General features: G+C 51.4%; 7 protein-coding genes across 7 annotated transcripts; 3 read left to right on the top strand and 4 right to left on the bottom strand.

The window, feature by feature from the left end:
* Positions 1 to 340: 340 nt before the first annotated feature.
* Positions 341 to 1,536, top strand: CTRU02_215319 (maleylacetate reductase; the record flags this gene model as incomplete). The annotated part of the gene is made up of 2 exons (XM_070206433.1): positions 341 to 918; positions 960 to 1,536. The coding sequence occupies 2 exons, from the start codon at positions 341 to 343 to the stop codon at positions 1,534 to 1,536; spliced, it is 1,155 nt and encodes a 384-aa protein (XP_070059872.1).
* Positions 1,537 to 1,610: 74 nt separating this feature from the next.
* On the bottom strand, positions 1,611 to 2,898 carry CTRU02_215318 (Protein qutG; the record flags this gene model as incomplete). Its single annotated transcript, XM_070206432.1, has 6 exons — positions 1,611 to 1,719; positions 1,771 to 1,896; positions 1,952 to 2,023; positions 2,073 to 2,534; positions 2,594 to 2,645; positions 2,724 to 2,898. 6 exons carry the CDS (start codon positions 2,896 to 2,898, stop codon positions 1,611 to 1,613), a joined length of 996 nt encoding a protein of 331 aa, XP_070059871.1.
* Positions 2,899 to 3,790: 892 nt separating this feature from the next.
* Positions 3,791 to 4,249, top strand: CTRU02_215317 (3-dehydroquinate dehydratase; the record flags this gene model as incomplete). Its single annotated transcript, XM_036731510.1, has 1 exon — positions 3,791 to 4,249. One exon carries the CDS (start codon positions 3,791 to 3,793, stop codon positions 4,247 to 4,249), a length of 459 nt encoding a protein of 152 aa, XP_036576718.1.
* A 122-nt stretch (positions 4,250 to 4,371) lies between these two features.
* On the bottom strand, positions 4,372 to 5,427 carry CTRU02_215316 (3-dehydroshikimate dehydratase; the record flags this gene model as incomplete). The annotated part of the gene is made up of 1 exon (XM_036731509.1): positions 4,372 to 5,427. The coding sequence occupies one exon, from the start codon at positions 5,425 to 5,427 to the stop codon at positions 4,372 to 4,374; it is 1,056 nt and encodes a 351-aa protein (XP_036576717.1).
* Positions 5,428 to 6,735: 1,308 nt separating this feature from the next.
* On the top strand, positions 6,736 to 7,763 carry CTRU02_215315 (quinate dehydrogenase; the record flags this gene model as incomplete). Its single annotated transcript, XM_036731508.1, has 2 exons — positions 6,736 to 7,599; positions 7,668 to 7,763. The coding sequence occupies 2 exons, from the start codon at positions 6,736 to 6,738 to the stop codon at positions 7,761 to 7,763; spliced, it is 960 nt and encodes a 319-aa protein (XP_036576716.1).
* A 1,875-nt stretch (positions 7,764 to 9,638) lies between these two features.
* Positions 9,639 to 9,791, bottom strand: CTRU02_215314 (uncharacterized protein; the record flags this gene model as incomplete). Its single annotated transcript, XM_070206431.1, has 1 exon — positions 9,639 to 9,791. The coding sequence occupies one exon, from the start codon at positions 9,789 to 9,791 to the stop codon at positions 9,639 to 9,641; it is 153 nt and encodes a 50-aa protein (XP_070059870.1).
* A 13-nt stretch (positions 9,792 to 9,804) lies between these two features.
* CTRU02_215313 (quinate permease) lies at positions 9,805 to 11,747 on the bottom strand (the record flags this gene model as incomplete). The annotated part of the gene is made up of 6 exons (XM_036731507.2): positions 9,805 to 9,813; positions 9,872 to 10,202; positions 10,264 to 10,332; positions 10,412 to 10,743; positions 10,803 to 10,959; positions 11,035 to 11,747. The coding sequence occupies 6 exons, from the start codon at positions 11,745 to 11,747 to the stop codon at positions 9,805 to 9,807; spliced, it is 1,611 nt and encodes a 536-aa protein (XP_036576715.2).
* Positions 11,748 to 13,151: the final 1,404 nt, after the last annotated feature.

Raw genomic sequence — 13,151 nt, 5'->3', positions numbered from 1 at the left:
GGCTACCATGCCCCATAATCGACTGCTTACTCGCATTGAAGTGTCCCGGCAGAAAGTCCGTAATTAGTTTATGAAATCCAACGCCATTTACTCCAGGTGAACAACGGCTTACACCATGAGTGTAGGGTCTGAGGAAGACACTTGCCACAACCAGGCGGGATTACCGGCCTTGTCGGGTCGGAGAACTGTCTCAACGGTCGGACCCCACTCCCCCCGCGATGACGACTAACTGACAACTTGGAGACCTCGCTCAGCCTTTAAAATAAGCAACGCTCTCACCCCAAATCACACCAACCCTGTACACCTCAGGAAAAGAAACTCTTCTTCACTATAACAAACCATGGAGTCCATTGCGCCTTTTGTGTTCGGCATCACCACGCCAAAGGTGTTCTTCGGGCCAGGCACTCTAAAGGAGTTGGCTGGCGAGCTCAAGTCTCGGAACCTCTCAAAACCACTCATCATATGCTCTCCGTCTCGGACTTCTCTGGCCACCAAGATTCAGGACCAGCTCACAGAGGCTGGCATCAAAGACACAGACATCCTCGACACGGCCAAAGTCCACAACCCGAGCGAAATCATCGGGCCAGCGGTAGAACGTGCGAATAACAGAGATGTTCTCATCTCGGTCGGTGGAGGCAGCGCGGTCGGTTTAGGAAAGGCCATTGCCCTCCGCACCGCGTTGCCACAGGTTGCCATTCCAACGACTTATTCGGGCTCAGAGATGACGCCAATCATTGGAGAGACCAAGGACGGCAAAAAGACCTCAACTACAGATCCCAAGGTTCTACCAAAGGTCGTCATATACGACGTCGACTTGACGATGGATCTTCCGGCCAAAGTCAGCGGTCCAAGTGGCCTAAATGCCATGGCACACTCATGTACGTTTCCCCGCTGTGCCTGTCGCCTATCCTTTTCAACGTCACTTGGAGCCGTTTGATCACAAGGCATCGCAGCATCACTAACGGGAAAACAGTCGAGGCGTTGTACTCACGTCAAGCCAGTCCCATCACAGACCACCTTGCTCTTGAGTCCATCAAGGCTTTGTCTCGTTCACTCCCAGTGGTCGTTGACAACCCGTCATCGACTGAGGCGCGCACATCGGCCCTCTACGGCGCGTTCCTCGCCGGACTCCTGGCGACCGCAACTGGGATTGCGCTTCAGCACAAGTTGGCTCACGCCGCGGGCGGGACCTTGGGTCTCCCCCACGCGGAGACGCACTCCATCTTGCTCCCGCACAGCATTGCTTACAATGCCGTTTCGTTCTCCGAGGAGACTAGAAGCAAGTTGTCGGCGGCCCTCTTCCAAAGCACGGAAGACTCCGTCGCCGGTATCGTGGCAGGTCTGAACGAATTGATCCGGCTCCTGGATATCCCGACGGGGCTCAGGGACGTGGGCATGAAGGAGAGCGAGATTGATCACGTCACGGATGTTGCTTCGGACACGCCATACTGGAACCCGCGCCCGTTGGAAAAGGCAAAGATTCGAGAGATTGTGCGGAGGGCATGGGCTGGAGAACAAGCTAGAACTGATCTCTAAATGGAATTATGTCTTTTTCTTTTTTTTTGGTTTTGTCTGCAATGTCGAGTTGCGTCTCCTCGTCTTATTTTGTCTTACACACCAGGTCTTGAGTATTCCAGGTGTCTTACACGCTTCCACGTCTCTCGCACCACTCTTTCTTGTGCCTGTCGACCGGTCTCATTCTCAGAAGGCCCTGCGGGACTAGATGTTGTTAGCTACGAGCCACGACGATTTCCTGGGACATCAGCTTACCGAATGGCCAAGTAAAGTCTGCTGCCCAGCTTTGCTTCCGGGATGACTGTTGTATCTCCGGGCGGGTTGGCGATGGTCATCAATCCACCGGCCTCTTCGAGGATTGCGATTCCTGCGGCGACGTCCCTGGAGGAAATGCATCAGCACAATATATTGACAAGAACAGCCAAGGTAAACTTACCACTCCCAGCAGCCACCCTCCCACCAAATATCGAACGATCCCATGGCGGTATACGCCAGGTCCAACGTCGCACTGTTTCGTCAGCAGGCGTCCCTTGCATCGGCCATGGCAATAAACTAACCTTCCCAAACTTCTCATGCCGTGCACCATGCCGCCCTTGCCGCCTCTTCCACCTCTCTCAGCCGCCATGTTGACGAAGCTCTCGACCTTCCGGTGCATGTTTCCATCTGGCGTATCCCGACGGTCCTTGCCCCATTCACACGAAAAGACGCATCCGCTAGGGGCGTTGGCCGGCAGGGGGCTGAGGATGAGGGGCAGCTTCTGCGTCTCGTTCATCCAGGCGCCGTGGCCCTTGAGGGAGGAGAATGTCTGGTTGAGGAAGGGCGCGTTGATGACTCCGATGATCGGCTTTCCTTTCACTGCGAAGCCGATGGAGACGCAGAACATGGGGAAGAGGTGGGTGAAGTTGACGGTGCCGTCGAGGGGGTCGACGATCCATGTCGGGCTGTCGTCGACGAGGTAATCGCGGGATGAGCCGGCTGAGTATGTCTCTTCGCCAATGAATCTGGCAATTGTAAGGAATGAATGCGTGAGAAGATGAGAGGGAAGAGACGAGCTTTATGGCAACAAGCTGCTACTCACTTGTGGTTGGGATACTTGTTTGCGACCGAAGTGTGGATGAAAGCTTCAACTTCTGGAGTGAGATGGTTTTGTCAGTGACTTAATTCGCAGCTCCCACGCTGTCACAGAGTTTCTCTACAAGAGTGCGTACCTGTGTCTGTCTTGGTTACCAGGTCTACTGAATTCTCCTTTTCTGTAATGACTTGCGATTCGCCGCCCTCGAACCTCGACCTCGCCGCCTTCATGAGCATGGCTCCCGCATCTTTGCCCAATTGAACGGCAAAGTCGTAGATCTCACGAAGCTCATTGTCGCTAATGTCCGCCATTATTTATATCAGTCCTTTAGGGTATCGGCTTTTCTAGAAAGATTCTCATAAAAATAAGAAGCAAAAAAGAAGAAGAAAAAAAAAAAAAAAAAGTAATCAAGATTGGCGAGAAGAAAGAACACGAGAGTAGCAGAAAATGGTTGAAACCAACAAAAGCACATCAGACGGCACGACCGCATGCGGGATCGGCCCCCCCTGGGGCTGGTTATCAGTCAGAAAATTGGTGACTCGACCGCTGGGCCGCCGCCAACCGAGTGCTGGAGACTGCGGAAGCACAGCGGGATGACGTCCGGCGCGCCATCAGCCCCTATCAGCGGGGAAACACCCCGCCTGGGCACCCCGCCCTGTGGACAGGTCCCTTGGGCGGCCAGGCGAGCCAGTTACAGTGGATAGCATCCCCCAAAACCATAAAAAAAATAACACGAGGGGTCCCTTAGTAAGGTGTGGGTAGGGCGTGTGTGTGTATGTGTGTGTGGAACTCCGAATTAGGAGCTGGGAAGCTTCCCCCTCGCTCGTCAAAGACCCAGTGGGTTAGAAATCAAGTCACAGCTCCAGAGGAGTTGAGAGAGATGCCGATCAGGAGGAATGCCATGTGTAGGAGGAGGGCTTTTTGAATTAAGTCACTTACGTGAGCCTTTTCAAAATCCGGGGCAGATGCGTTCCCCGCGGCGCTCATCACATCTCTCATCCCACCCATCACCCATCACCGGCTGAGCATTCTCGACGGCTAGACGGAACAAGACTTATCCACTTGGTTGAAAGACTACTTTATGAACAACAACGAATCTCAACCATCTAAAGTTATAATCAGTAGATTCGAATCAAGCTGAACTCAAAAAAAAAAAAGCCGTCTCATCAGTCAATCATCCCAACACCTCAAAACTCCTTCACAATGGCCAGCCGCATTCTCCTCATCAACGGTCCCAACCTGAACCTCCTGGGTACCAGGGAACCCCAAACCTACGGATCGACGACGCTCAGTGATGTCGTCTCCATGGCCGAGAAGCAGGCGGCCGATCTCAAAGTACACATTGAGAACTTCCAGTCCAATCACGAGGGCGCCATCGTCGACCGCATCCACGAGGCCAGGGGCAACATTGACGCCATCGTCATCAACCCCGCCGCCTTCACGCACACCAGCGTCGCCATCCGCGACGCTCTCCTGGGTGTCGACATCCCCTTTGTCGAGATTCACATCTCCAATGTCCATGCCAGGGAAGCTTTCAGGCACCACAGCTACTTCAGCGACAAGGCGGCCGCCGTCATCTGCGGGTTGGGAGTGTACGGATACACGGCTGCCATTGAGTTTGCGGCGAAACATTTGAAGATCAAGAAGGAAGTGAGGCTTTAGATAAAAGTTAATCACTAAGAATAAAAATGAAAATAAAAAAAGTAAAATATCAAAATAGTAGTATTATTGTACATTCGCTATTTGCAATTTTGTGTGTCATAACAGTCATGATAATCTCGAAACTATAGCGACGCCGTCATCGTCGTCGATGGCTCCTCCACTCTCAGCCTCATGTCTCTCACAAGCTTGGCCCACGCAGCCGCTCCTCTCTTAGCCAACTCCTCAGGGACGTCGTAATCCTCCTCCGACATCCTCCTGTTGAACAGCTCAAAGCTGACCCAACCCTCGAATCCCAGCCCCTGGAAGATTGCTGCACAGAGCTCCCGGACGGGGAGGTAGGCACCTCTGGAGTACTCGCCGTAAAACAAACGGCAGTTTCTTGACCAAGACATGCGTGACGGCTGCTCGGGGTTGTAGTAGGGGTGAGCGGGTGTCAGCGGCTCGGCGAGCCTCTCGGCATCCACGACCTGCACGTAAATGATCTTGGAAACGTCGACGGTGGTGAGGAGTCTCTGGATGGAGTCCTTCACTGCCTGCTCGGCGTCGGCCGTCTTTCCGGTTGCTGAGCAAGGGTCTGCGAAGATGCGCCCGGCAATATTGAAGGTGTCGAGGCACATGCCAAAGTTGGGCCGGTCGACCCGCTGAATGACCTCCCAGCAGGTCTCCCAGACGTCGACCCGCGTGCCCCAAGACAAGCTCTCATACGAAAAGCGGATGGGAGGGTTGGAAGCGGCACCGATATCTGCCACCTCTGCGAGATCCGCGATGTGAAGCTCAAGATCCTCGGAAACTTGCTCCGCAGGAAGAACGTTGCTGGGAATCTGGATCAGGTCGGTGCCCAAGACGTGGGAGAGCTGAATCCACACGCGCAACTCTTCGATCCGACGAGCATGTTGTTCACGGTCGATGAGGCCCTCAAAGTGTTGAAAAGGTTGAAGACAGACGATCTCGATGTTGCGAGCATTGCACATCCTCTTGACGATTTTGGCAGCAGCGAGTTGGTTCTCCAGCAGGGCGGCTCCTCCAGGTAGCTGTTCGGCGACATCCATAAGGTCCTCATGCCAGAGCTCGATGCCCTGGTAACCGTACTTTGCGGCCATGTCCATCTTGTGCTCAAAGGTGTGACCAGCCCAGCATCGCCCGAGCGACATGGTGCTGATGGCTAGACGGGAAGGCATGGTGGGCGAGATGTGTGTGTGTGTGTGTGTAAGAGCGAGAGGGAGAGAGAGAGAGAGAGTAGGGATGAAGTGACTCTCAAGGGTATCAAATGCAGTAGCAAGACAAAATCATAAAGACGCAAGATTATGAGATAGGCTCGAGTGGCTTTTAGGGGGGTTACCAGATGGTAGAAAAGGTCAGAGGTATGTGGGAGTGGAGGGGAGAGCGTTTGGGTCGTAAGTCTGTGTCCCTCGGCAACAGGGGGATCAGGAAGATTATTTGCAACTCGGTAGCCAAATCATCGACACAAAAGTCTCCAGAGACATACGACAAGTTTGTCACAGGATAAGTAGACTATCCAATGGTCTCATAGGACAGCCTGCTACCATGCCATCCCCGGATTACACCGGGTGGTTTAGTGGGTTGGGGGAGCAAATCATTCATCCGCCGCCTCCCCCGACTTATCAGCATCATTGCGCTGCGGAATAAGAGTCTTGGAAATTCTGGGGTCGCCGAGGGTAGCCGGGCTTGTAAGGATGACGCTTTCCGCGTACCCAATGTACCTTTTGAGAGTGTTTTGAGTGTGATGTGCAACGCCCGTCACCAAGACCGGTCGTTGATGGTGTTGAACTTGGCAGCTGGTGACGACAATCTTTACCAGGCGGCGACGGTTGTCAGGATAAATGCTTCCCCCCCCTTTTGGGGTAGTGTAGTGGAGAGGATAAACATTCTTCAGCTTTCAACCCTTGAGAAGTGGGCACCACTAACAAAGCGAGACACATTTTGGGGGGTGTGATGCGCTTCTTCTCACTTTGCCTCTCTAATCTGGTCGGCTAGGCGTAGTTCTCCCACGCTTCCGAGATTCGTAAAGTTCGGCACTTCTATCTGGAGTATCTCTGGAGAGTTCTTTGCCGGGAGACCCTCCAAGAAACGTGCGTGTTTGCCAATACGAATAGCCCTACTGGATCTTGAAGCACCCCAATGTTCACCCCCGGACTTTTCCCCGTGTCCCGCAAGAACAATTAATTATTATTGGGCCTCGTAACCTGTCGGAAGAGAGAAAAAAAAAGAGAGACACCAGGGAACATCAAAAAGTGGCTTCAGCATAGCTTTACTCCGAGAACAAACAGTCTCCATTCTTCTATTTGTTTGCTTGATTGCTACATTTTACATACCATTGTCACATTTCCCCCTTTTCACCCAGTCACACGATTCAACTTGTATACACAAAGACAAACGCCAGATACCCCCAAAAGCACGCCAACAGACTAGAAGCTCAAGTTTACATTTTTCTTAACCATCAAACCTCCCAATCAACACAGCCAAACATGGCCAGCCCCGCTATCATGGAAAAGCTGGAGGATCCTATCGTGGCAAAGATCGAGCAGCTCGACCGCCATGGGTACCTTTTTGGTCAGAAAATCACACATTCCCTGTCACCTCTCCTGCACAGCACCATCTACGAAGGGATCGGTCTGAAATGGGAGCAAATGCGACTGGACTCGGCCGACATGGCACTGTTCCTGGAACTCATCAAGCACCCCAAGTTCTACGGCAGCTCCGTCACCATGCCTAACAAGGTCGCCATCATCCCGCACCTTGACGAGCTGACGGATGAGTGCCGCGACGTCGGCGCCTGCAACACCCTCTTCATCAGAGAACGTGACGGCAAGCGGATATACTGCGGCACCAACACGGACGTCATCGGCGTGCGTGAGTCCTTCGTCCAAAACGTCGCTGACCCGGACGCCATCTACCACAACAAGCCCGCCCTCGTCATTGGCGGCGGCGGTGCCGCTCGCAGTGCCGTCTACGCCCTGCGCAAGTGGATGAAGGCCACCGACATCTACCTCGTCAACCGCGACAAGAGCGAGGTCGACGCCGTTATCGCAGAGTGCACGTCGCGGGGCTATGGAGACAACATGTACCACGTCTCCACCGTCCAGGAGGCGACGGAGCTTGACGCCCCCGGCGCCATCGTTGCCTGCGTCCCCAACTTCCCTCCCAAGACCCCCGAGGAGATTGTGGCCCGTGAGATTATCGTCGAGTTCCTGTCAAAGGACCGCAAGGGCGCCATCCTCGAGATGTGCTACAACCCTACCCCCTTCACTGAGATTGCCGCCCTTGCGGAGGACGCTGGCTGGCAAGTCATCCTTGGCACCGAGGCCATGATTTACCAGGGCTTGGAACAGGTATGTTGACACACACCGCTTAACATCCTTCGTCTCATGTACACGTTTTGCTGACTTGTTTGAATTAGGACCGTTACTGGACTGGCAAGGAGGTTGACCAATTGCCCGTTCAGGCAGTAAAGGAGGTGATTGCGGCCAAGCTGTCACAACATTCAAAATTGTAAAAAAAAGAAATGTAACGAAGATTTGAGATGACTTGCATATACATTCATAGCGACTGTTTTAACAAGAATAATTATGAACTTCAACTAAATGTCTTGTAACTGTACCGTGTCCATGAGCCTATAACTCGTTGTGAAGGATGGCGAAAGTCTAAATTTATTAACTCTATCTTGAATCCGCAAGTGTTTGCTTAGTTTCCTTCGCTACTACCTACCACTTTTAGATCAGAAACATATTTTCAGACTTTACAAAAAATCACATCGCGTGTAAAGCAAACAACATAGCGAAGTAAATCTGTCTTCACATTACTGAGTTCTATTTTGAAGTGTTCACCAGGATCTCGGGAATCGATATTGTCAACAGCGGCTTGTCTTTTGTACACTACATACCATCACACTGCATGCCTTCCTCAAAAGACTTCTTCGTCGTACCATCCAAAAATACTGAATTTTACATTATTCCAATAGGCTCATCGCAGACAAAATTTGTTGTAAATCCGATCATGAGCTTGCTTTGTACACTGTGTTGACTGCGGCACTAATAAATGACATTAAAAAAAAATAACACCAAAGACACATTCAAATCGTCTTCGTCAAAGTGAAATCGATGAAATAGGACGATGTTCTTAGCAGTCTTAGAAATAAAGCCTGTTACGATGTAGTGGTTAAACAAATCATAGGATAGCGTGGGCGAGTTGACTTTGTACTATGCAAAACATGAAGGAATCAACTCTGACCCTGGCGATGATAAGCCGCAGACGACAGTCTTTTTTGCAGCCGTTTCCCCATGTATTGATCTCATAATTTTGGGCTGTAATATTACTAACTATTGCAATGCACTGTTCATTTCAAGTCTACTCCACACGTAGAGGGAGCCATTTCAAAACAATATGCTGCAAGATGTATTCCAGTATACCTAATTCCGTTCAACAGTCATCTAGACGTAACCCGAACAAACTCCAGTCACATCTTGGAGATAGATAATGCTTAGATAACGCAAGGCCGTCCCGCCTCATCCACAGGTCAGAAATCAGACCAAGGGGGGGGAGAACCACAATTATTCGCGGGCGCAGTCACTGCTGGGGGGCAATGCGCTTCAATCTTTTTCCAGGCAGAGAACGTTCACCCGCGAAACGAGATTGACGACATTCCGAAATAGTGGAGGGTTTCATGCCGACGTCCCGATAAGTTCCAATGCAACTTGGCAGACTCGTGTTATATAACGATGACGGGCCGCCAAGGCAGTTCTTTTATTACCGGTGCAAGGTAGTTACAAGCGCGGCTGCCCTTCTGGATGAGCTTGCTTACCCCGATCTTGGTCACCAGTCTCGCTCGGGATCTACTGCATCTTCCAGATCGTCTTGGGTGTGCAAGGATCAAGAACAATACGCCAACCAATATAAGGCTTTTCCATTGTCTTGGCTTGACACACTGCGTCAGGGTCCTCGTAAGTAGCTACCAGGTCACCAGCTTTAGCCGCTCCATTTCCCTTTCACTGCAGGTAAGTTCCCCCCGTGGAAGAGAACCCAATGGGAGAAGGCATTCAAGCCTGCGTGAGGCTTATCCCAGGATGCCATGTCTTACAGCCCTCACAAAGTATAACCTGCTCATTACTTGCATCATGCATGACGGGGCTGAGGAGGAGGGTTGTGGCTGTCAAATTCAACACTACTGACAGATACTGTATTCACAGAAGATGTACCACACTCAATCTACATGCAGATAGGGGGGGGGAATATGACCGCCTCGTACCTTGCTTGCGTGCTCTCAGGTGCAGTGAGGCTGTACGATACGTAGAGCCTCTACTTGCAAACAAATGCCTTGTCGCCAATTATCGACTTCCTCGTCTACCCCGGGTATCAAATCCCCTTTCGTTGGTCACGCTTTACTTCTTTTTCTTCTTCTTCTTTTTCTGCAGCCTTGCGCATATTTGACGGCTGTAGAAGTGCGCGCAGCTCGGGGGCATTTCACTCGGTTTCTCTCGATGTGGGATGAAAGCTTATGAATTGGATTATTGGGAATATCCACCATTTGGCCCACCCATTCAAACGCCCTTAATTCATATTAGTAAATCATGCCCCAATTCGTTAGACGCTAATCTTCCTCTCTACCTGGCTGACTTCTCCCTCGTCGGACTTCTCTCCATAAGCGACCCCGTCGGAGTCGTTCTGCCTCAAGCTCTGGTCTTCCGCCAACTCGTCGAGGACGATCTTGTTAGCGCGCCAGACGGGCTTAACCTCAAAGAGACGATCCATCATCTCCAATGGCACAGCCTTCGTCTCAGGCACGAGGAAGAAGACGAAGATGGCCGACAAGATCATGAGGGAGGCGAAGAAGAAGTAGACTCCGTAACCCCAGGCGTTGAACATCTGAGGGGTGAAACGGGAAATGATAAAGTTCCAGAACCAGTTGTTGGCAGCAGCGCTTGCTTGACCCAGAGATCTAGAGACATTGTTAGTCCAAAATGGCCTGGGCATCCAAAGCGTTCGTCTTTGCAACATACCTAGTGTTCTGGTCGAACATCTCAGAGTTGATAACCCACGGGGTACCGTTCCAAGAAGGAGTGTAAAATCTGGCATTTCCCAAGTCAGCCGGCATATTCTTCCAGTTTCAAGAGGGTGGGATCGTTTTTTCTTTTTTTCGCAACTTACACTGTCCACAGGTAGAAGAAGACCATGGCGGAAATGCCTCCGGAAGAAAGACCGCCGCCGTTGTTACCAGCAGCCGGGTTGAGAGCAAGGTAGCCTCCAATGTACCACATGCAGAGGGATCCGCCAATGGCACCGATCAGGAGCAGGTTGCGGCGGCCAAGGTGGTCAATAAGCCACAGAATCCAGATGAAGGTAACAACCGTCTTGACAACGCCAAAGATACCGGTGGTGAGGAAACTCGTGTTGGTACCAGTGATACCGATACTCTTGAAAACCGTGGGGCTGTAGTAGTTGATGGCGTTGATGCCAGAGCCGTTTTGCCACAAGAAAAGCTATACAGGAATCAGCCACGATCGTTGATGACTTTTTTTTTTTTGACAGAAATGCTTACCATGCCACCGAGGAAGAAGCGCCACTGAACCTTGCTTTGCTTGAGAGCGGCAAAAGGCTTCCAGAATCCAGCGCCGACTTCCCGTCTGTATCGCTCAAGGTCCGCAGTGATGTAGCTGACTTCTTCGACCATGTACTTGTCGTTGGCGTCCAGGTTTCTGTTTGGGGAAGCGTATTAGCTCATATTCTACAGCAAAAAAGTGTTTTTCATTTTCATAATTCTTCAGACATACCTCATCCAGCAAAGGACCTTCATGGCCTCCTCTTTTCTGTCCTTGGAGAACAGCCAACGGGGCGACTCAGGGATCCAGAGAGCTCCAACAAGCAACAGACCAGCAGGAATGAGCTGAACGGCGAATGGGATGAGCCATTGAGAGTGACTGGGAGCCATCGTGGAGTCGACACCGTAGTTGATCCAGAAACCAACGAGACCGCCAATCTGCCATCCCAACTCGTAGATGCCGACAAGACGTCCACGAACGGCAGGCGGGGAAAGCTCAGAGATGTAGATGGGCGTCATGTTAGAGCAGCCGCCCACACCGATACCAGCGAGAACTCTGCCACCGAGAATGAGACCGAGACCACGCTCTCTGTTGGCGCCGAGCATCATGCCGGCGCCAAGCATGAAGACAAGACTGAAGACAATCAAACTCTTCTTGCGGCCGAGGAAGTAACTGCTGACATAGGCGAACAAGCTGCCGAAGAAGGCACCGGCCTGGTAGACAGAGACGATGTTGGACTTGAGAAGAGCCAATCCGCTGGTGCTGTAGCTCGCGAACTGGAACTCATCGGTGAAGGACTTCAGAGCAAGCGTAGTTCCGATAAAGGCTGAATCATAGCCAATGGTGCAACTGGCAAAAGAAGCAATAATGGCGCACATGTAGACGCGCCAGTTGTAGACGGCCTTGGGCGTCGGGCGGTCCTCGACGAGAGTGAGGAGAGCCATTGTGCTGGTTGTAATGGGTCTCTTTGGGGATGATGTTTTGCTCGGGCCTTTGGGACTGGGGAACTCCAAATTCAGGTTTGGGGTTGAGCAGTCTGAAGAAGAAAAAGAAGACTCTGATCAAAGGGGTCCAGGGTTTGCCTTTGTTATATCTGTGTTCAGGGCTCCCTCCCTCCACGTTGGTAAACACTGACAGCCAGCCTGTCGGTTCGTCTGGGGTAAGTCTGGGGGGCTTACGTGCGGAGGCTGCTCAATTCACGCGCACAGGAAACGCCTCTGGGGGGGACGAATGGGATCCGGGGTAATAGACTCTGACAACGCCCTTTGCGCATTGAATTACAGATGGTTGACTATGGGGTGAACGCTTCTCCCCCCTTAGTTGGAGTCATATCCTGTGAAAGCGTGGCTCCGAACCGGAGCAAAATCTGCACCTGGGGGGGCACTGACTCGTCTCCATAGCGTCGTGGACACCGGTAGAGGACGTATTCTCCGCAGTGATCCACGGCACTAACGCCTATTTCCGTGCTAGACCCTCTCTCTAGCCCCCTAAACTCTGGAGAACCCATGCCCAGACCGGGGTCTGTGGTTGAATGTTTATCCTCTCATCGACGGTGCATTTGATTTCAACTGTCTCACATTGCACGTGGAAGCCGAGAAAACGCCAACTCGTTGGGTTCCAGCCTCTAGAAATGACAGCAATCCAGACAAAGGCGTATGACACCCCAGCCTTCCACCCGTCAGATGGGTCTTTGCCCACGGGGGAGATTGGGGCAAGCAAAACAAGGGCCGAATGAGTTGGCTGCTCGAGCAGGGGGAGTTGAGTATACCCGGTCAATACATGCCAAACTCCCAACGTGATAACTCATCCATTGCATAGGTAAAGCAATGAGAAATGTTCTAGTCAAGCCTTCTCTTAGTGATTTGATTGTGTAATCTCACCGGAATGAACGGGAACTGTAGTTTTTATTACCATACTTACTTACAAGTGCTGAACAGGCACAGACGTAACCATTTTTAACAGACTTATTATCAAGTACGAAACAGGATTCTGTTTACCCTTTTTTGTTTCTGCGAGATTCACGGTCAAATACAAGAAAAGGTGTCTAGAATGTTTAACATCACCGGTTGATGACATCAAAATATTGTGTATATTCGTGCAATTGTACATCATCATTTGTGGTTGACTGAAGAGTTCAGAGATCAAATGCCGAGCCACCATTTTTTATTTACTCTCCCCCTTTCTCTGTTGCTTTTTTCCAGCTACCGTTCTTTCTGCCTGGTGATTGTACTTCCGTTCGTTGTTCGCTTTCGGCTTTCCCGCGGAGTTGAATCTCAAATCAATTCCCGGAAGCACTAGTTGCCCCTCCATAGCTGCTGACGAGACAGCAAGGCGATCCTCAGGAGAGA

Source organism: Colletotrichum truncatum, assembly GCF_014235925.2.
Source record: "Colletotrichum truncatum strain CMES1059 chromosome Unknown Contig_0015, whole genome shotgun sequence".
NCBI lineage: Eukaryota > Fungi > Ascomycota > Sordariomycetes > Glomerellales > Glomerellaceae > Colletotrichum > Colletotrichum truncatum.
The sequence above is the reverse complement of the archived record's forward strand: the minus strand, read 5'-3'. Positions and strand labels throughout refer to the sequence as shown.